The sequence below is a fragment of the Charadrius vociferus genome, unplaced genomic scaffold (assembly GCF_000708025.1).
Source record: "Charadrius vociferus isolate BGI_N301 unplaced genomic scaffold, ASM70802v2 scaffold103, whole genome shotgun sequence".
NCBI classification, from domain to species: domain Eukaryota; kingdom Metazoa; phylum Chordata; class Aves; order Charadriiformes; family Charadriidae; genus Charadrius; species Charadrius vociferus.
The window spans coordinates 3396314-3423602 of NW_009648061.1; the positions used below are offsets into that span (position 1 = coordinate 3396314).

Consider the following 27289-nt stretch of genomic DNA (forward strand, 5'->3'; position numbering starts at 1 on the left):
TAGTTATTTGGTGTAAAACAACTAATTTCAACTGTTCCCCGTTGTTGTCTTGTCATACAAGCTGTTTTCTTCTGGTATTTTGTATCCTCTCCAAAATACCGATACCTGCACTTGTCATCTATGGTTGAAAATGAGAATAAATTAGAAGTGGAGCTAGGATAATTAATTTGTCCTTAGTAAGGTTGTTGGATTGAAGTTTTTTTATTTTTTTATTTTTATTTTTATTTAAAAATATTTGTTGGAAGATGTCTTTGGTTGGCTGAGAGCTGTGTATTTAGGAGGCAAGTCTAATGTGTTTGAAGAACCTGTTTACATGTGCTGACACGGTTAACGATAAGAAAGCAAGTACAAGAGGAAGCTAACACGTCAGATAACATTGTTTCTATCACCTCTGTCAATTTATGATTTGTTTATGGGTTTGTACTACTCATTCTTAAACAGAAATAAATGCTTAACCAAAGAATCACATGCTTTTCACCAGTTAACACAGTCATAGTAAGATGTTATACACAGAACATGGTGTTTGCCATCTTCGGCTGTGGAAGTTTCTAGCCTTCCCTGATACCTTTTACAATGTTGTCTGACTTTTCCAAGTATCAATTCAATGTTTAGATTTTTCTGAACACATGAAAAATGTCTCTTGTAGAAGCTTCCCAACAGTCCATCTCATCTCGAGATTCAATGGAATAGTCGATGTGTGATTTAGTACTAGATCTTCACTGTTTCCTTGTATTAAACACGTAATGTGAAATTTAATATTAATGAGTTAATATCTGTTTTGTAAGAAGAGAAACAGCCAATGAAATTCTGAGTGTATTTTTATACATCTACTATTTATATTCTGAATCTTCATAAAGCTACAACTGTAATGACAATTCTTAATCTGGCAAACATTCCATATGAGAAGAGAACAGACAATACCTCTGTTCTGTAGTTAATTCATTATTATTGTAAAATGAGTCTTGTTTCAATGAAATGTCTTGGACAACTGTTGTACTTAAAGCGTGATGTCTGATTTTACTTGAGAGAGCCTGCAGAGCTACTGTAAGGATTACTCAAACACAGGTGAATTCTCCCAGTGATAGACATACACTTGGCCTCAGTGCAGCAGACTCCCCATAATTTGGGAAGGAAACTAGTGATCAGAAATATTTTTTCAAATATTATAGCTGGACTCTGCAATAGCTCTCTTGGGGTTTTTTGGCCATGAAGTCCCAGGTGATCATGGTAGCTCCAACAGAGAACCTACAACCTTTTTCACAAGTCACCTTTTTCCCCTAATTTCCCTCTATTACCTTGTATGTGTAGCATTAGATGGAAGATAGTAAAAATGTTTATATGGCACAAAAAATTAGCTCTCAGGGAAAGTGACAAAACGCAAGAATTAAGTGTCTCATGCAGAGTGGCTGTGTGCATGCCTGGCTCTTGTCAAAGTCCAAAGCCATTTTCATGAATGATTTTACCCTTAAACACAGAACGGAGGAATTTACCTGAAGTGACAGATTAAGTTCAGTTCCGGAAGCTGCAGAATACCTGCTGAGATTTGTTCAGCACACTTGGATTCAGTTGTTTCATTTGATGCTAATGGTGTTTCATGCTTTGTTGGATTAAAGAAAAGTGCAAAGACCTTTGTATTCGCGTAGCTGCTTTAGATTGTGTAGTAAGAATGAAGATTGAAAAGTAATGCGATGTGTGTGTATTGTATAATTGTAAAATTACAGAATCACAGAAGGGCTGAGGTTGAAAGGGACCTCTGGAGGTCGTCTGGTCCAACCCCCTGCTCAAGCAGGGCCAGAGCTGTGTAATGGCTTTACAGTGAGTATGGACCATATCTAGAAAAAATAAACTAAAAGACAAAATAGGTCATTGTTTTCTGTATAAGATAGCAATTTATATCAAGTAAACATTGCAGTAAGTAAAAAGGACTTTTTGACAAACTAGTGTTTCATAGCAAACCATTTGTGATTCTGATTTTAGCCTCCATATTTTAATTTTAACAGAGAAAGTATAATAGTATGAGTGTGTATCTTTCTTTCTTTCTATTAAGATTTCATATAGCTATTTTTATTTAGGAAACTTTAGCAGTTGGAGAACCAATTCCATAAAGTTATTCACTCTAATTATACTTTATATAACCTTTTTTTTTGCAGAGAAGTGCAGTTTAAAATGAAAAATAGCTTCGTATTTGATTTAAAGTTTGCTTTGAAAACAATGGGAAAAAAACCCAAGATTTTACTTAGACATGTCCTTCTTTGTTGGCCCAACTGTTGCCACGTTTATCGACTAATGGCAGAATTTTTGATGAATCTTTCTTGTTTGTTTTCACACAGAGAGTTCGGATGGCGAGATCCAGAGCTTCCAGAAGTTATACAGATGTTACAGCATCAGTTTCCCTCAGTACAGTCCAATGCTGCAGCCTACTTACAACACCTCTGTTTTGGAGACAATAAAATAAAAGCAGAGGTAAGATTTATAATCCGTTTTTTCAGTAGTGCTGCTGTCCGCCATTTATCATCACCAATTATTTATATGTACTTTAAGAAGAGTTATAAAAGAAATCATGTGTGTATGTTTGGACCTATTTTACTCAGGCTTTCACTTAAGTTATTTGCTACCATTAGAGAAAGTAAGAAATGCATAAAATATTACTGTCACTCTTTTTTTCTTTTTGTTTGGTTTTGAATATTGGGAGTGGTTGCATACCATTTAAACAATGTATCAGTAATTGTTCAGTAAACAGCTAGTGGTATAGTCTTGATCCCACTGAAGCATATGGTCATTTCCTTAGGATTTTCAAAGAGAGATGTTTGGGCACTAAATACAAACACAGAAGATGACAATTAAGCAAAAGGATTCTGAATCAAAGCCTGATTTAATGTATAAATGTGTGAATTTCACTGAGTTTGCAGCCTGGTCTGTGATCATTGGTCTATGATCTTGAAATTCAGTGCAGATTGTATCTAAAATGTAATTCAAACAGCAATATAGACTTTGTTCTGTACCTGTAGCTGATCGGTACTTCTTGCTTGCTTGTTCCCTGTGGTTAATGGGACCAGTTCAGCTTTTGGCACAAGTTAAAACAGAAGGAAGGCAGCTCTGAGGGATCTGACAAACACACAGGAGTCAATTAAAATTGAATGAGTGAAGCTGTTACCAGCCCCAGCTGCCTCCCCTGGCCCTCACAGAGATACTGCTAATCAGGGACATGTGGTGTGCACATAAATCTGTGCCTGTGCTGGCATCTTTTAGCCTGGCGTGTAAAGGTAAACTGAGATCAGGATCTGCTATTGCTTATTTGTCAGAACTGTGCAGGGATGCTGGCTTGCTAGCGCTTCATTATCCTCACCCTCAGCACATACCGCTCCGTGGGTCTGTCCAGCTATAGCAGCTTTCCCTTCCAGGCTTCCTCATGCTGAGGAAATTCCCAGGTGAGTAAGTATGTGGTCTGCTGGCACTGGCAGAACTGCACTGGTTGTGTACATCATCCCAAACATCTTTGAAATAATAGTAAAAAAATATTTACATGAATGTTAAAATGAAGAACAGTTGTGCACTGGGAAAGAGAACTCTGTTACAGGTATTGCTGAAAATTTTAACTGCACACTCTCCCCATACTCTCTTCTCATCCTTATTCACAAATTAGTTTTTCAGTAAAAGAATCGATTAATCTCTGAGAAAGGCAGTTAAATGATTAGAGCAATTTATTCATTGTACAATCTGTGCTTCCTCCTGTTAGCCATAGATTGAGAGCCCTTAGGTAGGTATCACATTTGAGGAAAGAAGATGGTTTGGTTTTTGTTGCTAACCATTTAGGGAAAAAGAAGACAGATTGTTGTTGATCTAACCCATCCCACTAGGACATCAGCTTTCATAAGCTTCAGGCTTACAAGCTGGAAGGGTGAAGGTAAGTATATAAAACACTAGAGCACTAGGCAGCTTCTTCTGAGCTTCTTCTCTGAAAAAGGATAACAGATAAAACGAGGATTTCCCCCCTTCATTTGTTATTATTCAGGGCTTTGATATATTCCTCACTCCATAATACGTAAACTGTCTTTGGAAACAAGCCAAAATACATGTTTTTTTAAACAGTCCACCTGAGAATATGCTTTCAAACTTCTGGTACTGTGAATTTTTCTAAGATGACAAATACTGAGATGTATTATATACTTTTCTAATGCCTTGTGAAGCTTTTTAGACTAAAGCATCCAACATTAGCAAACTCTTTTATCTGTATCTCTCTATCTACCAACCTGTAGTCTTTCATGATAAATCCTGTTGTTTAGGCCATGATTCGGCAGAGCACTGAAACAGTTTCTGTGTTTGTTTATTGGAATGAGAATCTACCCAAAGGGCTCAGTGGGGTGCTTAGGGTCTTCTTGAGCTCTTCACTGAAGAAGAATTTCTTGAGGAACCTTTTATGAGAGAAGTTAAAAATCTTGTCGATAAGGGGATATCGCAGCAGATACCCCAGGTTCATACTAGGCTTATGTCCAGCCAGAGGAATTTGAGTGGTGGTGTAAAACCTACCTGGGACAACATACATGCTAACTGTTAAGGATGTGTTTGGACTATGAGTTGAACTAACACCTGAAAAATAGGAGCTGATATCAGTGTTCACTCTTCTGCAAAGTATTTGCGTTGCAGTTGTGCGTTGAGGCCAGTTCTCCTCTGTCTGAGAACGACCACATTTAATATCTGATTCCTCCTTCATGGAAAGCAGGGCACTAGTCCTGCCGCACGCAGTCACAGGGAAGCATGCCAGCTCGGACACAAGACGCAGGCATAAGAAACATCAGGTCACATCCAAATTTTTATATTCATTGCAACCCCTTGTCTAATAAGTAATTATGAATTTTGGAAGTCCAGGTGTAAGTTTGAGATTACAAAGCTGAAAAATTCCAATTCTTTTGAAGCACAGAAAACTCTGTGCTTATACCAAATGCCTAGCTTCCACATAGCAAACGACTTGGACTAGAGAAAGAAAACTGTCTTGGTGGTCTTTCAAACCCTGAAGAAAGAACAAACATAGGAATGTGGAAGTTAAAAAAACTGCTGGTATTTTGTGCGCCTAACAGGCACTGAGGAAAAATCAAATTGAATTCACTGTATAATTTGTTAAGTCATCATGTGTAACATGCACTTGAACATAGACAGACAGAATATGAATAGTATTATGCAACAATTTAGTTTATTTACTGGTTGCACTGAATTTGAAATGTAATGCAGTTGTTAAAGTTTCGACTCTGGAGTTATCTGACAGGAAAAAAAGTTCATTTGTCTTTATCAGTAATAAACATCAAATTGTCACAGTGCAATTAATGGCTATTTTATCAAAAAATTCTGGAAATAAATATCCTGAAATTTTATGGTTTTTTTTATTCATTTAAGCATGACTTATACTGCATTGCCTACCAAAAAGGTCATTAATGTTCTGTCCTCTGAACCTGACCATTCTTCCGGTTATGTTTTTATATAGTGGTAAACTTGTCCTACTCTCATAAGAGTTTAGTAGGATTTATATAAAATGTCTCCTTGTGTACGTGGTAGGACAAAGGCCATTATATTCCTTTTGAGTAGAACAGTGTCAACTAAAATTTAGACAGAAATAGAAAATAGCAGCTATGGCTGTATGCATTTCTGAGATTCCTGACACCTTTTATGGTTTTACCATTACATTTTTCTCTTCTAAAATATTTTAATTTCTGTGGCTGAAGTGTGGAACACTACCCCTTGCTTCTTTAGTCACCCCCCAAGAAAAGGAAGTGGAAATAACTCTGTAGAAGACAACTATGCAAAAGAAATTCAGTCAAAAATGTTTGAAATACAGTGAGGGAAACGAGAGGTCTTTTTCCCTTCGTGACCGTGTTCTATAAAGAAAGTATTCTATAAAGGTAGGTGTTATTTCTAAAACATGTTGATCACAGGTGTACTTCTGAATATGATGACATCACTCTAAATGTACGTTTATTGCTACATAAGCGTCAATGCCCTGCTCAGTCTTTTATGTAGCAATTCTCTCAGAACAATGAGGTTTGCAAATGACCTTCTCTAATTTAAAGGACTTTCAAACAAAGTTGGTAATTGTTTCTGTGAAAGTGCCCCCAGCTGGCTACTAAGGTGTGAAAAGTCATTCGCCTTTTCACAAAAAAACTTACAGAGTGGATTAAATTTTACATTTCTGGTAAAATTTTTATTTTTCCCTTTCCAGCACTGACTATACCAGTACAGCGATAGGTAAATGAGATAAACACTGACTGTTGATAAAGACAGTAGTGTTATTTCTTGCAGATGCTGCCGCTTGTATGCTGCTCAAAACCGTTCAGTGCTAGTCTTTATTTAAAAGTGTGATTGCCACTGCTGCTCTTACCTGAAGGTTTTCCGCAAGTTCTGCTTCTGAGCCTCCTTAAGCCTTGCTTGCTGCAAGGCAGGCACTGCATCTGCTGTCAGGAACGCTTCTCATTCTCTACCTTTTTTCCCTGTGCTTGGTGCTTAGGTGGCGCAGCAGACATTAGCATGGAGTTGAAGAAATTGGATTATTTTTGCTAATGTCTTATGGTAGTTGGATTTTTTTATCTCCTGTTGAGCAGTGACCAATCCTCCCTGAAGATCTCACATACATGAAAGAGGACACAGGGAGGCAGAAGGCTAAAGGCTGTAAGAATTACCAGGGAGCCCATTACAATTAGGCATCATAATTCTGAAATTCAGAATCTCAGGATACTTCAGCAATTCATTATATAAATTATTCTTTCATTGATGACAGTGAAGAATGCAACTAAAAGGCAAAAGGAAAGGAGGGAAGACGTTTTGATCAGATATTTGAAAGCAAGTGAAAACTTGATCAGGCAGAAGAGCACAAGAAGGCCCTTTCACATGGCATTTTCTCCTTAGGAGAGGGCTCTTACACTAACAATGGTGAGATTGTGAGCAGAGCCAGAGTAGCTGGTCCTGGGTGCCAAGAAGGAACAGGCAGGGGATATAGGAAGAGAAGCGTTTTAAAATAGTCAGCAGAGAACATTTCTTTAAAAGACCACATTCTGTTAAACACAGGATTCATTCTTCCACAGCAATTTTTCTTCCTATAATGACAGCTTACTCTTTTGTATGAGGTCACCATATAAAAGGATTGAATTGTGCAGCTTTACACGCCAACACCATTTTGCTCTCATGGAATATGGCAGCCTGCCATCAGCTGCAAAGGTGTAACAGGTCACTCAGGTTTTTTGGCACCAATGACTCCTTTCTGCAAGCTAGGAAATTAATTTTTGCCATCAAAGCCGCAGCACTTGAGGTTCTCATCTCAGGAGAATCGTGCAAAGATGCCAAATGAGAGAACAGTAAGTACTGAACTGTCCTGCCTGAAGCCTTCCCCTGCATCCTTAATAAACCTTGCTGGATTGGACAGTTTCCTCTTTATCTTGGAGAGCATTCCCATATACTCACCTCACACATTCTTAGAGGAAAAGTATCTGTCCAGATGTTATTGCATGGTGTTCTAAAAAAATGAGTCATTGCATGCAGAAAGTATTTTCCAAACTTGCCCCAAACCATCATTTGCATTCATTTTGTCATTAATCTTAAAAGTTTTTCTGGATCTTCTTCTGTGAGTTCTGCAGAGTGTGCCCAGAACCCTTTCAACACAATACCACCGCTGCTTCATTTGTCAGGCACCATGCATAGTCTATACTAACCTCTTGTTTATCTTCATTATTTTTTTATTTATGTTGCTCTTTATTGTTGTTAGTGAGGGCTTGTTGAATATACATCTTTCTTTCCCATCGTCTGTTCTGTTAAGTGTGCGGTAGTCCATCTGATTGAAATAGAATATGAACATGAACTGTATAAGAAAAAATATCTCATTATATAATGTAAGTTATTGTCATCATCTCCCAGGATACATTTTTTTCTGACCTATATCTCTTTTACATCTATAATCCACATAACTCTAGTGTTGTAGTAACTTCGATGTCATCCATAGTACTGCTAGATCCATGATGGTCAAGGTTACATATGCACCTGTTTCTAGCAATGGCTTTCACCCAAGGAATACTTACACTTAGTATGGGGTGATGGACGAACAGTCCATGATGTTGCTTTTAGACCTGCTGGCTAATGCTGACCCAATTCTTCACTCCATAACATTTGAAGGATCAGAAGGGAGGTTGGAGGTGCTCTCATCATCCTTGAAGGGTATCTTGATTTTGTTTCTGTAATGTTCTGCAAGATTCCCTTCTGTTTCCAGAAGGGGTCCCAGAGAAAACAGACTATCTTTCTTTTCCTATGTGTTTTGAAGAAGAATCATAGCTTTGCATTCATCTTCCCATAGCCTTCCTCTTCTCTCTTTCTTTTTCGCTGAAATCTCTTCACTTAAAGGCTGGAATTTGTCTTGTCCAGTGACAATACTGTCAGTTTTCCACTAAAGACATTATGTAAACTCCTTTAATCTCTGTACGCAAGATGATATAGACATGGTATTTAATTTAAATGAAAGAAGTATCTCATAGGTGATACTGGAAAGTAATGTAAAAATTGCAGAGAGGCTCTAAAACATTTGTTGAGATTGCGTTTTAGTGCAGACAATAACTGCATACTTGCGGAGAAAGTATACTTCCCTGTTCAGTTATAAACAGTTTTATTAGTACTTTGATAATCATAATTTTCCTGTGTTAAACATCTAGGTAAAATCTCACAGTTTGAGAAATATTCCCCTAAATGACTTCACAAGGAATTTACTATTTTAATGATGATTGTTTATATAAAAGCGTGCTTGCCTGCACCTGATTCCCAAAATGAGCACTGATATGTTCATGCTTTTGCTTGCCTATGTTTCGATTACTGCGTGCAGGATGGTTAGGGTCTATCTCCCTGTCACCCTGGGCAGTCGTATTCAACTGTGCAAGTAAATGTCAAACAGTCCCTTTTAAATAATCTTTCTGTGGTGTTTTTACAGGTAGAAATTACTCTAATGAATTAAAGCATCACCGAGTGACATACCCAGAAACAATCTTTATGTAATAATTTTTTTATTATTATTTTATAAAGCCTCATTAATGCTGATTTTACAGGACTTAACTTTCAGGTTCTTACTGACCTCTAGCCTGTTTTGTAAGAAGTCAATCCACAAATGCTATGTTGTTTTGCAATATAGGTTGGGATTTTTTTACTGTCAATTTTCCATATACAAAATGCTATTTATTGGGGTTTTTTAAATATTTTATTCTCAAAGTATTTTTGGAAATGAGCCTTTGATTTGTCTTTTGTAAATTGTCTTAGTTTGCATTATTGGAATAGTTTTTCCAACAAGATGTTCCACTCCTTGCACTTTGTCATTCAAGGATATGATTTTATGCTGAAAGAAAGTGAGGTGCGACTTCCATGCAGGACCATCAACAGCACCACAGAGTCTTACTCTTCACAGTAAGAAAAAGTATACAAATAGCTTTATGATTGCTTCTTATCCCATTATATTCAAGATTTTTATTCTTTAGCATGAGGATTCCACTTTTCATTACTCCTCAAGGCTTATTTATCTTTTTGACTTTATTTTTGCAAAGAGCTTTTCAACTGGTGGTACTTGCAGAATATATTTCAGCCAAGAGAGGCTGAATACTGTTACAGTAATTGTGGTGTACTGCATATATCTTACATGAGAAGTAACTGCAAAGTGTAAAATAACTGACCTGTAATTATTAAATGAGACTTGGTCAATGTCTCTGGTCAATGGGGGGAGTGATAATAATTACAAAACCAAACTGTGACAAGAAAAATTAGTTTGATCAATGTGAGTATCTGTTATTTTAGCTTTTTCTAGCATATCTATGGCTCAAATCCACTCTGTCATGGTGCAAAAAAAAAATTACAGAATTATGTTTCATTGTAGCCAGAGAGAGAAGAGAAAGATGGGGTAAACGTGAAGATGTGTTAAAGGATGAACAGATTAAGCAAAAGCTGTGTACCTCACTATACCTGAAATAAAATGGGTTTATGCTGAAAGCACTTGACTAAGTTTCAAGCCCTAGGTCCTGCATGACCATGGGCTCTCCTGTAAAATGGGGATAATAATTTTATTCTACTTCACTTATTTCCTTTTGTTCTTCTCAAGGGTGGTAAGTTGGCAACAACCCATCAATATGAACACCTCTGCAGTTTCAGGTTGAAAATGTTTGTGAGGGCTGTCCCACTTTGCTTCCATTCTGGGTGGTTTTATGATATACTCAAATGGTGCCAAAAATGCGAAATCCTGTTCTTTGCCACAGACATCCATGAAAGCAGAGGTGTGCCCCGGCTGAGCAGCGAGCGTGGGAGAAGATCGTCCCGGTCCTATGTTGTAGGGCTCTCAGGAGCTTCTTGTTTGATCAGGAGCTTCTTCAGGAGGTGGAAGGTTGCCCAAAGGAAGACAGTGGCCATTCATGCTCCATGGGTCTGGGCACATGGTACTGGATCCTTGCTGGAAACAGGCTCTCGTATGGGGCCCTAAATCACTGCTTTCTCCCATACCTCGGGTTGAGGTGGAGGGTGCAAGGCTGTGTCCCAGCAGTCTTTCTGTCTCCAGTTTGCCTGGCGCTGTGTGTCTTGTGGCATTCTTGCGGTCACATTGATTTGGAGTGGGACGTAGGGGCTGAAGACATCTTTTCTCCTATTCTATTGGAAGATTCATAAAACACAAATCTGGAATAGATGAAGGATGAATCCTCTATTTTGTTAGATTTATAGGAGCAAGACCTTTTTTTTCCCACAATTGAGATCTCATCACTGATATACTAACGATGGCTTGTCTCACCTTCTGTCCAAAGAGAAGATTTTTTGAAAGCAACCTTTGTTTTCTGCTATTGCTGCTGCTTGTTTTAAAGAAAAAATCATCCCCATTTGATCCCAGCCTCAGACCTCTGTAACCTCTTGTAATCTCTCTGCTCCCTTACATTTTATTTATTCCACCAGTCAATGGCTTGAGATGTATTTCTGTGTTAAGGAAGGCGGATGTAAATGGTCTGTTTCTCCTGAGTAAAACAATGATTTCTGCACTTCAAGCCCTTCTCTATTGATAGGTGTGAAAGAGAGTATATTCGATAGCACTTCAGTAACTACAGAGCTAGTTTGAAGTGTCTAATACATCTGCTTTGGATGTCCCTTTATGCTATCTCCATGATACCCTCTCTCCTCTTTTAGTTTGAATTGTGTGAAGCAAAGAAGCACTAACTCATAGCCTGTAATACAACCCTGTCACTGAACAGTTTCCCTCTTTAATATAATATAACTAAAACAGATGAGGCAGAAATGGCTGCATTGGTCTTAGCAGGATAACCTATGTTAACGCTGTTGTTAGGACTACTTACACTCTTAATGGTCTTAAAAGATTATTATTTAGAATAATGACAATAAAAAACACTTTCATTCATTAATCTCTCCCAATCTAGAGTCCAATGCTGAGTTACTAAATAGTATTTATCAGAATATGTCATTCCGTTTTATCTTGCTAATAAGTTGTCTTTACTTTGCTAATAAATTGCAGAAATGTGATTAACTATAAAATGGTAGGCCTTTTCACTTAGTTTTAGGCCTTTTCACTCTGTGAGGGTTTTTTTTTAAAGCATAAAAGCCCACCTTCTATCGGGGAATTAAATCTTAAACTGACTATGTTTCTTTCAAAAGCATTTTTGAGCGCATCTCTCCGTTGTTTCACCATCTAATTTATACACTATCATTTTATGACATTTATCTCTTCTGACAATAGAGTGCATGGCTTTGTTTTGTGCACAGTCTTTACATTTATTAAGACTGAGTATTAATGAATGCCACTGAGTGCTGTGCTGCGTCCCCACAGTCTGTGCTTTCTGTAGCACAGACGGAGTGGCATTTTACACTCTGGGATCCCTCTGGGGTCATTTAACCATTGTTATTCGTGATTTCATCAGGTTACTTTGCCTGAATTATAATGATTTGTTAGGCACCTGGCATATATTTCACTTGATGGAAGATTAGGAAAATATTACAGTTGTTAAATAAATGAATTAATGACAAGCTCCGTCAGAGTCACATTCACTTAAAAGAGGAAATTGAAGAGTTAGAATTTTAACTGAAGACTGCACAGCAAAGTCATGGCAGATTGCAAGGGCCAGTTCTTGTCTTTTACTCTTCTGCTCTGCTAAGGATCTTGATTAATGCTTTGGTTTTATTGCATTCACATTTCAAAATTACTCCTTTTGGAAAATAGCCTCGGCTGGGAATAAAGTATCAGTCCTGTAAAGTGAAGTGGTTTCAGAAATAAGTAAACAAGAGTACCTTATTTTGTAAACGTAATTGAGCATCTAGTTGTGCTTGTTTTTTCTGAGTTAATGCTAGATAAGCCAAAATTAGACATTTTGCTTGCTGCCTTCCTGTTGTTTTCAGTCATTTTGTAACATTTCAACATTCTCAACTTGCAAAGAGACTGAATCAAATGAAGTTACAAAGTGACTGAAAACGTAATTATTTTGTGAAATGGTGGGCATAACATAGAGAATACGTATCTGTATTTTTACCCCCCCCCACTGCTGTACACTGCTTTCATGTTCTCTCCCCTTTCCCCATGCTATTCCCTCTCCAGGGAAAAGCCAAAAGGACAAAGTTGTACCCACTCTTCCCAGAAGTTCCTCTTTAAGATACGTTTTTCTGTGATCCTGATAAGTAGTCAGTAACAATTATTTTGGCCGAAGGAAGCCAAAATGTGGGTTTTTTTTAATTATTAATGATTGTCCATGCTTCATACGGGTAATCGCAGCTTCGCTGTTGTTGTCTGGACTATCCTGTTTACTCACTACACTGCAAACTGTTAACAGTGTGTGCGAAGGTCTTTGGGCTACTGAGTCTGACCTCTATTTTGCTGCCGTTTAGGGGCCTGGCAGTGGGCTTCTTGTGGGCTGAAGGGAGTGAGTGAGGTCTTGAACAAAAGTTGTCTAGACCTCCTGTTGATCTGGGTGTAGCACTCACCCCTGCAGCATCTGCCTCGCAGGAGATGAGCATGCTGGCTAAAAGGTTTCTGTCTTTTTCAGCTCTGGGCAGCCAGTTTGCCTCTGAATGAGTAGCCACGTAGAAGAGAATTTTAGGCAGTAAATTCAATTAGCCAGAAAATTCAGATGGGAACATCTGGTGATAATGCTTTTCACACAGTTAGGAGGAGAGAAAAAACCCTCAGTATTATGTGTGCAAGATGAATGCCTTCATGCTACTTTCTGTGGCGTGCAGCAGATGCAGGCAGAACATTGCACTGTGTCGTGAATCCCTCTCCACTGGTCTGAGGAGAAAATGTCCCGGTTGTATTAAAACATTTGTAAAAGCTGTATCTTTTGTATTTGAAAATATTAGGGGGTAGGGAAGGAAAGGTAATACACACTGAAAGACAGTGTCATTTGACTTAAATAATGTGATGTTCCCACATTTTGAATGGTCGATAAATACATTTGCAACTTTTTCAAGCAATATAATGTTCTAGTATATATGCTATGAATCTCTTTCTATTCATAACTCTTCTGCCAATTGCTTCTCTGATTTATTAGGCTATGTGTGAATGCAGAGGATTACTTTCCTATTGTAGAGCATATTTTTTTATTACCTTTCGCATCATCCAGCAAGCCACAGTAAGAGTTTGCGCACTATGTATAGAAATAAAATAACCTAGATTGATATCAATATCTGTAATTTGATGCGTTTTCAACATACCTGTACTAAAAAGGTTGGCAGCAAAATGATTTCAATAAGGTGAATTGTAGTCCTGATAAAAAGGCCGTGCCGATGAAACATCTAAGGTAAAGACCATCAGCGGATCTCCAAATTGTGTTTAAAAATTCAAAGAGGTGGCTGTTACTAAGCTGCCAAGAGTGGTTGCAGCAGAAGGCACAGGTTTCTAGAGGCATAAGGACACCTGAGGCTCTAAAATTAAAATGCTTACTTGTCTATCCAGCCACTGCAGGAAAGTATTTGAAGTCACTTGAACCAGAGTCCTTAATGTCATCTCAGAGTCAATTTATAGCAATGCTGCTGAAGTCGATCCTGCTCTTCTAGGGTTTACACTGGTATAACTCAGAGTATGACTCATACCACATAAGGGATAAAAGAAAAAACAAGACAATTAAAAACAAGATATAAAAAAGATCCATTTTGAAATTCTGAAGTTTTGTTCATTTTTTACTGGTCGTGCGCCAGATTCTTTCCTCATCCCAGAAAAGTACTACTTAGTGATAAATGGCTGACATTTCTAAGGTTGGTATCTTGTAGAGACCTTCGTTCAGGCAGATATGGAAATGAATTAGATCTGTGAGAGATGGCTTGAAAAATTACTTGGAAAATAATAACGTTTTGTAGTTTCACAGAGAGATTTGATTTGCTCATTGGTACAAAGGATCGTTTAACATACATAGAACTAAGTAGTGCAAAATGATAAATGACACAACAGGTCCGAATCAGCCCCTTATATTTGAGCTGTTGCTGCTACCACAGTTGCGGAAGAGCAGGTGGGAACACTGCCCACCGGTGTCAGCAGCGCTGCTGGATCTGGCTCTCTCCTTCACTAGACATCTTGCAGGCACATGGTTAACCAAGCAAGGCCCTAAAGAAAGAGACACACTCGTTACTCCACACACAAAAGTATTACATGGTTTTGGGTGAGGGGTTTTTTTTGAGACTGCTACTTCACTATTCTTACGTCCAAGAGCAAGTGAAAAATTGCTGCAACTCACAGGTTTTATAGATTAGTAAGCAGAGTTAGTCCACTGGGAGTGAGGTGGCACTGTTTTTTATGGTTATTTTGCTGCTTGTTCCTTGTTTCTGTATGCTTTTTCTATATTCTGGTGATTGAAAAAGAGAGGTCTTGAGTTATGCTGGACAGCTTTTGGAAAGTGTCATCTGAGGCTGATTCAGTTCAACAACCAAATGGAAGGTTAAGTGTCAGGAAAGCAATAGAGAACAAAACGGAGAGCGTTGCTGGGCCCTTCTGCAAGTGCATGTTATGCATGTCCTGGGTAGTGCATGAAGTTATGGTCCTCCGCTATTTCAAAGATTGTAGGAGGTTTAGAAAAAAATCAGAAGTTGTGGATTTTAGAAGACAAAGAGAACCTGAGGTAGGTAAAGGGAAAAAATAATAATATTCAAAGCAGTACACATGCATATGTATGTGTATATACAAACACTTATTATAATACATACTTACATATGTAGAATCATAGAATGGTTACAGTTGGAAGGGACCTTGAAGAGCAAGTTCCAACCCCTCTGCCATGGGCAGGGACACCTCCCACTAGACCAGGTTGCTCAAAGCCCCATCCAACCTGTCCTTGAACACCTCCAGAGATGGAACTTCCACAACTTCTCTGGGCAACCTGTTCCAGTGCCTCACCACCCTCAAAGTGATTTTTTTTTTTTCCCAATATCTAATCTAAGTCTGCCCTCTTCCAGTTTGTAGCCATTCCCCCTCGTCCTATCACTACATGCCCTTGTAAAAAATCCTTCTGTAGCTCTCCCATAGGCCCCCTTTATGTACCGGAAGGCTACTATAAGATTCTCTGTGGAGCCTTCTCTTCTGCAGGATGGACAACCCCAACTCTCCCAACCTGTCCTCACAGGACAGGTGCTCCAGCCCTCTGATCATCCTCGTGGCCCTCCTCTGGACTCACTCCAGCAGGTCCATGTCCTTCCTATGTTGGGGGCGCCAGAACTGGATGCAGTACTCCAGGTGGGGTCTCACGAGAGCAGAGTAGGTAATTTTGCGTATTCCACTGTGGGTATTACAAAGAACTTTGGCTATGAGGCAGGTTTACCTGTGCTGACTTTTACTTCATTTATAATACTCACATAAATGGGGAGCCAGAGTGCAGCTTTGCACTGGAACTCTTATATTACAGGTCATAGTCATAGCTGTGCCACAGTCTGCCTTTGTGACCATAGGCAAATAATTTAATTTTATGTGCCTGAGTTTCTATTAGCAAAACTTCCGACCAAAGAGGGATGTTGTGAGAATGCATTCATCAGCTTTTCAGACAGTAATTGTCCCCCCAAATACTTCAGCGTTAAGACTGAACATTTTTATGTGACTGAGAGATTCTTTGGAGGATAATACATCAGTTATAAGGAGATAATACCTCTTGTTTAAATCACAGTAGAGAATGTCATGGGACCAGAGGTCATCAGGGGGCAGTATGATGCTTGATCTAATAAATTGTAAATGTATTTTTAATCTGAGAAGAAGTGGCATGTTGTTTATTCTGAGGCAAACTATCTGAGATAGCTACAGCAAGCATCAAAAAAGGATCTTTTTGAATTTCCAATTAGAGCTGAAATGTCTGATAGAATTGTTCTGTTGTTTGGGCTTAAATGACTGACAAAAAGAAATGTTGCATGGCTTATTGGTGACCACCTTGTTCCAAGATGGTATTTGTGTTCACATTGACTAAATCCCACTAATAGTACACTGAACTGAATATAGGTAAGTACAGCTTCAAAAATTGTCATCTAACACTAAGCTAATGTCCTGTGTTACTCTTAGAATATTTGAAGTACTGACCTACTTACTGCATTTGTCTAAAAAAGTTGATTTTTCTTTGCACAAGAAAAATTGTTGAATTTTCTCTGTCTTGTTTAACTTCCCTAGAAATCTGGTTATAGGAATACCAAGATGTTCCTAGGTGAGGCATATACGCTGATCTTTTCCCCCAATAATAAATGTAGTCCTTCATTCTCAAATAGATGCGTAATTCTTTTTAAATACAAGAAAGTAAATGATCGAAACCCTTGGTGATAATCATCATTTTTCATTTAACTTCAGACTGCTCAATCAGTGCTTGAGTAACGCCAATGTCCTTTGCATCTTAAATTACCATTGCATTCTCTATAAAGTGCACACTGCCGAACCTTCTTTAGTATTGTACCTTTTTTGACTGTTTCGAAAAGCAAAGACCCCAAATTAAAATCAAGTAATTACGGTACCTTCTAATGGCTTTGGCTTGTGTGTATTTTTCCTAATTCGTGTGTGTTCCTCAGTGTTAGTTTATACCCCCAGTGACTCAAAAGCTGAGAAGCTTGGTTAATGCAGGTCAATGCCAACCTGTTCATTTTAGGAGATACTCCTTTTAACAGTGGGATTGCAAATCGCTTTCCTGATACCTTCACAGTCAGACAAGCACTTTAGGTCAGCTCTATGCCTGCAGTTAGGAGTGTTATTTGGATGATCCTATTAATGCTTGATGTTTAGATTTAGAATAACATGCTTGTGTTAGCCTACAAATTAATGTTTTTTAAGAGTATTAGAGTAAACTGCTTTGCTATTATAGGTAACTTAAACCTAGCCAGAGATTTTTTTAGTGAAAACTAATGTTGTGCTAAAACCTTGATATATAATAGACATAGCCTTCCTACCAAGTATGAAAAACAAAATGTATCACAGTGCAGAATACATTAAGGCTTAGTGACTGAGGAAGCAGCACATTTGTTCATACCTTTTCTGGGCAATTTTGGAACATGATTTTGAGTCTCCTTCTGTTCAGAACATGCTTTCCCATCTCTGTTAACCCCACACATAGATCTCAGGATCTAAAGAGGTCACTTAAGAATCACAGGGGAAAAACAAATGTATACTCAGTAACAGAAATGGAATCTCCACTCCCAGAAGAAAATCTTCTGAGTATTGACCCCATGTTGTGCATCCCCAGGTGTCACACAACTATTCCTCCAAACACCTACCTCGTTTCTACAGATGCAGAAGAAAGATCCCCTTCCTTCTCCAATGCACTACAGTTTATCACACAAAGAGCAATTCTTATTTAACTTAAAGCAGAACATTGTATGTGTACCAGTGGCTGAATTTATTTAAATTATGCCTGTTCACAGCTTTACGTTGCCTTTGTGTTGGATCTAACAAGTCCTTAATGACAGTTCTACAAAACCATTCTTAAATGGGACCCAGATCCAAACCCTGATTTAGATCCCTTAAACAAATTAGACTTCAGAGCTAACGCAGCAATTTGCATAACATTCCACTCTATTTTAAGCTAAAATTGCTCAGCACTTTTTTAAACTTGTAGCAAATTACTTTGCTAATAAGACTAAATTACCCTATGATGTTGCAGGTAAATCTGTCTGTAATAAATCTTGTGTGTGTTTGCAGTGTATGGATTTTGTATTGTCTACCTGCTGTTCCATAGACATGTCTGAAGAAATAGTGGAGAGATATTAAAGTTTGAATCAGTACATTTCTCTTAAGAGACATACTGTACTAAATGTTTTTCCCATATTCTGCTTTGATGGAAATTTATTTTCTTCCCTTCATATCCATTTTAAGTTTGGGGAATCATCCCTCTTAAACGAGCTGGCGATGAGGCTGCCCATCTTCCAAATCCTTCTCTAAAAAATACAGTGGTATTTTCTCTCCTAGATGAAAGTCATTTTGGTAATGTAAACAAGGCAAATATAAGCAACAGAAAGGTCTCATGGAGAGGATTTGGAATTGCAGTAAAAAAATCTAGAAATATAATAATTTTATGAATACTGTGTATGACTGGTCAGCGCGGTCAAGTTGCTGTGTGAGCAGTGGCCTCTTGGACTTTCCTGGCATGCCCTGGTCTGTGTGGGCGCACTGGTCTGCTCAAAGGGTGAGCCAGAGAGGAGCAGCATGGCCGTAGTCAAAGAGTGTCTCAGAAACTGCCTGCCACTTCTTAAAAATGCTTTTGCCATTTGGTTCTGCTCACTTGGAGCTTCTCCTTCCCGCACTCGTGGAACAGAATTGCTCAGAATCCATTGGCGTGTGAAATGATAAGCACCTATTCCGCTACTTGGTGAACCGGCATCTAAGAACATTAAAACCAATTATTACTACAAATTTCCAGAAGCAGATTTAAATTGAATTGTCTTTTTAATTTGGGGTTTATTGGATATATACTGTTACCTGTGCTAGCAGTCAGTTATTTTTTAGTTATGTTCCATATGTAACACAGTGGCATTAAGAATATTTCCATGTATTTAAACACTTCTGTTTTGATATACTGAAACATGCTTTCTTAATAATGGAAATGTCAGAGAATAAGTGGTGGATGATGCACTGTGTTACATCAATTAAGCTGGCAATTAATATTGATGATGTCTAAAAAGACTTTATTGTTGTTAGATTTCCTTCACCTCCTTTGGATGAAGAGTCAGTCAAAAGTTGTTACTAAGAAAAATGTGGGAAGTAAGCATTTAACCATGAATTAATCTTCAAATTAGGACTGTGGAGCTCTTAATAGTGGAACACTTAATGTCTTATTGGGAAGAGGAGATTGTGTTATTTTAGAAACACACTTTATCACTCTGTCAGTCTCTAACAGTTGTTGTCACCTGTTCTTAATCCTGTTCTTTTTCCATTATATTTTACTTTGTAAGGCAGGGTAGTCAGAATTAAATGCAGAAGAGGATGTTCCAGTTATACCTACTGGCAAAATTTGAACAATATCTCAGATACCCACTTGATGAGTATAAATAGAAGAGGAGGGGTGTTTTGGTTTCTATCACAGCAATATTTTTAGGCTGTGTTGGAATACTTCGTTATCTAACAGTCTTTGGCTAAACTGTTTAAAACTTGAAGCTTCACTTTTCTTCATTTTTGTATCTCTAGCTCTGATTTTTACAGCCTTCCAAGGGATGGAAGAGACAATTTCCATTATGCAGTGATTGAAAACGAGGGGTTTGCTTCTCTTCTTCACTGCTGGGAGGAATGAAATAATTTTTATTTCAAAATAGAGTTCAAAACCGTAGTAGTAGTCAAAACAGCTAACGTCTTTTTGCTTTGACTTAGCTTCTGCTGTTGCAAAGCGATAAGCAACAGACAGATTCCAGGGCCACTTTTCTGATACCTTGATATGAAGAAAGGTTGCTCACCTATATTTTGTTCACATTTCAGAAAGTATCTGTCCTAAATGTGAGAAAATAATATTTTTATTGTAAGTCATAGCATGAATTCTGCTCAGTCTGACAGTCCTGGTTATCCTTACTTTTGGGGCAAACCTTCCCCATCCCCGGGGAAGCAAGCCAGTCGGGTTTTCACATCCAATTGTTAGACTTTAAACAGAGAGCCTGGAGGAACAGCATGGTTTCTGTGCTGAATAAGTGACAGGTAGCATGTTTTGTCAATTAAGGTCATGGACTGTAATGCTGTTACTGCTTACATCTGACAATAATTCAGTTTCAAGCTGTGTTATGATTTGTGCAAGCTTTGGCATGCATTTGTCATGAAAAGTAAAAGGTAAATTAAGAAGGCTGTGATATTCCCTACAATACTTACATTTCATTTTTTTCTTTTCTTTTTTTTTTTTTTTTGTGAGAGGTTCCATGTTCATAAATTATCCTTCTGTCAGTTCTTTTTAGAGCACAAAAAGTATCCTTTGACCAGAGCAGTCTCTAAATGAGTAAAGGTTGTATTTAACCAGTGTAATACAAAGTGGGGAGAAGATACCAAAAGCTGTAGATCCAGACATGTTTCCCAAAGGGAGCTAAATATACCTCGGGGGATGTCTCTGGATTTTTTTTTTTAATGGAGCTCTGTATTTGATCCGTCTCCAGTGTATCCTTTGTGTAAAAGCAGTGCTTGAGTGCTGCATGAACCACCTCCTGCCATCTGTGGGATGAGTGTTAGTAGTCTTCAGAATGATTGGGACCAAATCCTGAACTGCTGCTTGGAAATGGAGCAGGACATGTTACGGCATTGCTCAGAAGGTGGGCACTTCTCCTTTAGACTAGCTTAACAAGCCAGCTGGTGATTTCTCTTGTTCTGTATCCTTCAGTAAACGTGATACAAGGCTGAACATGTAACCCAGTTAAAATTTTAAGTATAGTTTAGTGTATACTAACCTAAATTACGTATCTACAAAACCAGTACAATAAATGCATGAGAAATCAATCATATACAGATCATCCTAGAAATAACAGTGTCACTATTAATTTTGTTAGGTATTTATGTTAAAGCAGCTTAGGTCAAGGTCGCACAACAGATCAACACAAACATGAGAACGGTGCCTGCAGTGGCACCCCACACACACAAACACTCACGCAAACACTCCAATAATATGTGGTCCTTAATCTCCTGCTAATCAGGCTCAAAGCTTGCTGGCACATGTGGAGACACAAAGAGGTCTCTCTGGTATCTGGCTCAGACCGTTGGTCTGCCTGGTAGCACATCCTCAGACCCTGGTCTCGCTGGTATCTATGATCTAAGGTGTCTCTGGGAGCTCTTTCCCAGATCTCCTGTCCTGCTAATCAGCTATTCCAGCTCAAGGTTCACTAGCATTATGCTCATCGAGAATGTAGACCGTCCTTATCCAGGAAAAATGTTAGGAATTATGTTTAATAGGGAGATAAAACAGACTGCAGTGATTAGGCACAGGGTTTGGCTGGACAAGTGTACTGAAGCGCAGCTTATTCATACATGACCAGCCGCTTTGTGGTGCCGTTCTCTGTATTTTCTTATGTTGTTCCTCCCCCATGCACTTCAGTGTCTCTCTTTTCCTACCTTTGCCCTTCTGCTAAACGTTCCATAAGTGTTGCACATTGCCCCAGTCCCTTGAAAGCATCCCATAAGCATCCTTTTACCCATAGGACCTATGATAACCTTGTCATTCATTCCTCCCTGCATGCCCCACCACCCCTTACCACTTAACAAAGCTCAGGCTGAACCTTTCCGAGCCTTTGAATGGTTTCTTCAGCAGCCCATCAACCAGTGACCTCGCAGGCATGGTCTTTGGTATTGTCTGTTGTTCTATAGGGTTTGCATGCATAAGTGTGGTTTATTACTTTTCCTGTCTCGTCTCTGTTTATATACTGGACAGCCATTGACCAGATGTCCTCACATTCCAAGTATCTTCATACCCTTCACATCCCACATTTCTTTTCTTTCCGCACATCCATCCAGTCTCTTGTATTGAATTAGAAAAGCAACCTGTCAAATAATTCATATGCTAAAATCATGCAGTAATCTAGCATATCTATATTGTTTCAGGCATATCATCAATATATTATTGACTTGTTTTACCAATGCATATGATTCAGGCTGGTCACGTGTAACTCCTGGTAGATTAAGTATCTTAACAGTCCACTGTTATGGAAAATTTGCTGTGGTAAACACCATTGGATCAAAGGTCAGCCTTGAAACTGGTAAATTACATTTCTCAAAGGCTCTTGGCATGATACATACAGGCTCTCCTTACTAGGAACATAATTAGCATCTTCACTGCCTCCAGCACTGGTCTGAACCCCTTCTCAAGTCCAAATTCACCTTGTGTCTGCATAGTGTGGATACAAATGTGTTCTCAGATGCACTGCAAAAACAAACTTCATACGATACCAGAGCAGAAGACTCCGGTATCAGGCTGACGTGGGTGCACTCTTATCGATTAGTGGACCAGAGAGTCTGGCACCTTTTCCTGTCCTGTCTGTGTTGTGGCATCATGGAACTTGACCGGAGCAAGTGCTGCTGACCAGCAAGTAGACAGTAGCGTTAATGGTGGAGAGCCAACTTCAAAAGGAAAGTTTAAAAGTTTCCTGGAAAAAGAAAACACGTGATTCGTCAGATTAAAGCAGCTCTGTGCATCACATGGAAAAATTTTTGTGGCAAAATTCATGTAATCTCTGTTCTTTCATCTTAGGTTTACACTACAGAGCATGGGTTCCTAATTTTTTAGGAAAACTCAACAGAATGTTGTGCACGCTTGTGCGTGTGGGATTCCTGGTCATGATAGGATTTGCCATACACCCCATAATGCCACATGTGAAAGAATGAGGCCTGTTTTATTTATTTAACAGCTTTCTAACAGCATCTTCCGAAGACATGCACAAAATATTTCTAGTGAGAAGAAAAAGGAAAGAACATCCAGAAATTAACGGTGTCCATGGATTAAAAGATTCTTGAGAAACACCACAACACGGATTCACCCAACATTTTCAATACTTCTAGTCTGAAGATGGCGAGAGAAGATGGTGAGAAGAGACAGCATAAAAAGGGACAATATATCCAAGACAGGAAGAATAAACTTCATGATACAACTGGGTGAATTCAGTTGTGCTGCAGAGTCGAAGGTCAATCTTTTGACTTCAGAAGTAACTAGTCTGGGATTGGTCTGCGTGAGAACAGAGTTGGTTTCCTGTATCTCCTGATAACTTGGTACTATGCTGATTATTTGGTTGTAGCAGGCAAGCAGACCCTGGCATATTCTATTTTCTTTTTCTTCTGGATGTAGCAAGGCAGCAGCCACTGATGATTCAATAAATGCTACATTAATAAATGTTCTCTTCATATAAAGTCGAGAGAGAGACAGAAGTGTCTTATCAAAAGTCCTTTAGAGGAGTGGGATTTGGTGCCCCATTGGTGCAAATTGCTGCTTATCCACCCATGCCAGTATTCTTGGGAAAGACATTTGGCACTAGCAGTGCTTGCTGAACTCTGTGCAGCCACGATAACTTAGCTCGGCTGAGATCTGCCCCAAGAGACTCCCTAGGTCAGAATTGTCCTCCAGGCTGCGGCTCTAACTCCATAAGGGACTGGAACAAATAATTTCTTTTCCTTTGCCTCAGTTTCTGTAAATATAAACAGGTACTGATGACATTCATCACAGTCTTACAATTTGTCAGGCATAGTTAAAGCTGCTGGAGAATATAGTATTAAACAGCTACATAGATATGTGATGGAAACACGAAGATGGGGTGAGACTTCTGGTGAATAATGGGCTGTTGGAAAAACAAAGACAAAGCAACACAGTAATCCAAATAAAGAACAGCATCAGAAACTGAGCTCCCAGTTGTGAAGAATCAGCTTCATCTCTGCCTGCTTGACACAGCTACTTTCCCAAGTATCTGAGCTTGGAAATTCAAACTTTGCAAAATAAGTCTTGTCTTTCCCAGGTAAGAACAGGTTCTTTCTTCAGTAGAATTTAAGAAATTTTGTCAAGTTAGTTAAAGTGTTATGTAACATCGGTTTCATTTCTGTTGCTTTACCCATATTTTTTTCTGACAGAAATGCATTTTAGATTAATATTTAATGCCCTTGCTTTTAAGAAAGTATCTTTGAATCACTTCAGTCTGCTGCTGACTTCAGGTTGCTGGGAGAGGAGGAGCTGCGTGAGCTGAATACCGGTGTGCTGTCAGATACCATGACTGAAAAGGGAAGGTACAGCTCAGGAACACCTGCTGAATGAGGCAGAACCACACATTTTCCCTTAGAAAGGAGCAGAAGACAGCAAAACCTGTCACCTGAGAATGTCCACAAGATAAACTATGATGGAGCCTGAGATGCCACTTGGCTGTGTCCAAGAGGGAGAGCGGGGAAAACAGCACAGGCACAGCGTGCTCTGAACAGGGGCAGAGCCCTTTCAGTCTTCAGATGAGTAACGGTGCATGGAATTATTTTTGCTACAAAGTTAATACTTTTTCTCATTCATAATATTTTTCTTCTTTTTTTTTAACCAGTGAAGCAATTAAAATATTCATTCAGCATATTGTGCTTTAAAAATATAAACCACAAAGATCAGCAGGCGTTTTTTCATTCTGTCGTTCCTGATATTACTCATCCTACCAGAACAACTCGTGTATTTTTTGACTGCGTTCTTTCTTCCATCAGATCTTGTTTCTTTTTGGAGGTTGAAATGTGAAGCTCAGTTGTTGGTTCACCTTTTGTAGAAATGATGCATAAATTTTTATTCCTACTCTGTTTCAATAAATGTCATCTGTTTTGTTATGTAGGTGGCTCTTCATGTAGTACACTTGGTTTTGAGAATCTGGTTAGTAGAGGAAGTGAACGTATTTCAATCTTAAGATTAAACGGTGATGGATTGTGAAAACAAGCAAACAACCAATCCTACCCCCCACCCCTCCCAGATAAACTTGGTAATTTTTTCCTGGCTTGGAAAGGAGCAAATGATTTCATTGCAAGTCGTCCTGTTCACATGGGTAAAGTTTTGACCAGCGAGATGTATTGCAACACCTTTTCTCTTTGATTTGTTTTTTTGGTTTCTAAACTGAAAGATGGCATGGTTTCTCTGAGCAGTAGAAGCGTGGACTCTCAAAAAGATTAATGAACTTTTCCTCCTGAAGTTGATATATTGTACCATTGTCCATTCACATCTCTGCACTCTCCATGTAGTGCCAGCTGCTGTGTATTACTCAGAAATTGGGACATGATATACTGATATAATGCCTATTTAAGGGGAAGTATCTTAGTTTATCTTTAAACACTATCACTTCACTTAGCCCAAAGCTGTGTTGTAACTGTATACACATCATAACGTTTTAATTTAATACTGTAACATCTCAGTATATACACTTTTAACTACGAAACTGCTCTGTTACTGGATCTTGCTCTTACTACAAAAATAGGAATATTCCAGATAAGCCAGTAGAAGAGAGAACTTCTATTTTACTAATCAGTAATTTTGTATAGCTCGATTTTGGAACCTCAAAGGCTGAATCATTTTTCAGTCTTTATTTGCAGTGAAGCTTATATTACATTCATGAAATGCCCTACATTGGTTATACTTAAATATTTTGAAATTAGTAGATAGAGCATGAATTTATAATAAATTTTACCATGCTTTGTTTAACTGTTTCATCCTCTCAAGCCCCCCCTGCAAAGAGCCCTGAGAACACATGCCCATACAAGAGCTACTACACAAAGATTTCAAAACTTTGTCATAGTAAAGTTTGATTCTAAAATTAACGTCTAACCTTTCCCTGCAGTTTTGAAAACACTCTATAGCTGTCTCTCTTTTAATGTTTTAGGGAAAGTGGTAAACTAGCCAGCTGAAGTGCCTGGCTTGCTTTGTGCCTTAGCCAAAGTTTCTCCAACACACGTGGAGAAACTTTTTCTTAGAGACGTCTATATAACTCGCTTGAAGCTAAAGCATTGTATTCCTTTGATGTTAGTTACGAATTGGTCTAGTTTCTTAAAATTAGATCCTAGACTGGTTACTGTCTGAGGAGCAAATAGTGCCGGAGAACAATAAAGATGGATTTTATAAACTGATTTTGTAATATATTGTTCTTGGTATTCTTGACCTTCTTGATCATTTGCCTCAAACATTTTTGTGCTTTTTCTAGAATGGTATTTTATGTAAGATACTGCATTGTTTAGGCTACCTTAGAAATGAATAAGACTCTGCTCCTGCGTCACTTAAGGGTCTCCCTCAACCATAATAGACCAAGCTTTCCATGATTTATCCGTCATCCTTGTCTTTATACTTGCGCAGGCTTCCTCTTTTTCCTTTCATCTTTGCTTTTCCCAGTTTTACTGATACCACATCCTTACAGAGACTAGAGAAGCTGTTCACATTCCGAGTAATTAAATGTACAGGGAGGGACTCCTAAAAACTTCACTACGTTAAGTGCGGTTTTTTTTGTTTGCTGTAGTCTTATGGGTTTTCCTCTAGCTTGTGATGTGTTACACTCTGAAGCAGACGATGTTTCTCCAGCGCAGGAGAAATCCTTGCCAAGGCAAACCTTGCTGAAGCTTGAGAAATCTTGATGAGGCAACACTCTTGACTAACTTTTGGCTGCTTTTACAGAGGTTCAGGTTCATCATTGCACAGTTATGTTGCCACTGAAAAAATAATACAAGGAATCAAAGCAGTGTACTGTAGCAGCTGTGTGGGGCTACCAGCATACCTTTGCTGGAGCATAGCCTGCATAAACCACAGCTTAATTCTATTGAGTAGCTTATATAATGCCGGTGTTCACTCCCTAATTTTGTGATTATCATTTTGGGCTGTTTCAGATAAGAAGACAAGGCGGAATACAATTACTGGTGGACCTATTGGACCATCGGATGACAGAAGTCCACCGTAGTGCCTGTGGAGCTTTGAGAAACTTGGTATATGGGAAGGCAAATGATGACAACAAAATTGCTCTGAAAAACTGTGGTGGCATCCCAGCATTAGTACGGTTACTCCGCAAGACAACAGATTTGGAAATCAGAGAACTGGTCACAGGTTTGAATCTTTCAGTATTTTTTGTTCAAACTCTATAAAATCTCTGCAAGCGCAGTTGTGTGCTGTGTGCCGCTTGCTCAATCAGTAACTCTTTATTTTATTACCATCTTCTTTGCTGTAACAAAGCACTTTCAAGCCCTTTGGGTATATGTAATGTATGAATAGCTTTAGTCAGTATTATGCAGATAGTATACAGATGCAGGCATGATTTACACTTACAGTTGCTGGTCATTTTGGTTAGCCATGAATGTTCTTGCAGGAGATGGTCGTGGGATTCCTCTGTTCTCCCTCCTGTCTGGTGTAGGGCCGCACATGCAGAAGTCAGG

At 38.7% G+C, this 27289-nt stretch overlaps 1 protein-coding gene across 1 annotated transcript in view; it reads left to right on the forward strand.

Moving 5' to 3' along the window:
• CTNND2 (catenin (cadherin-associated protein), delta 2) overlaps positions 1-27289 on the forward strand; it is a 327283-nt gene that overhangs the window by 143794 nt on the left and 156200 nt on the right. Inside the window, exons 5-6 of the mRNA XM_009883745.1 lie at positions 2331-2463; positions 26750-26963. Coding sequence (XP_009882047.1) covers positions 2331-2463; positions 26750-26963 — 347 coding nt within the window. The remainder of the gene's footprint in view (positions 1-2330; positions 2464-26749; positions 26964-27289) is intronic.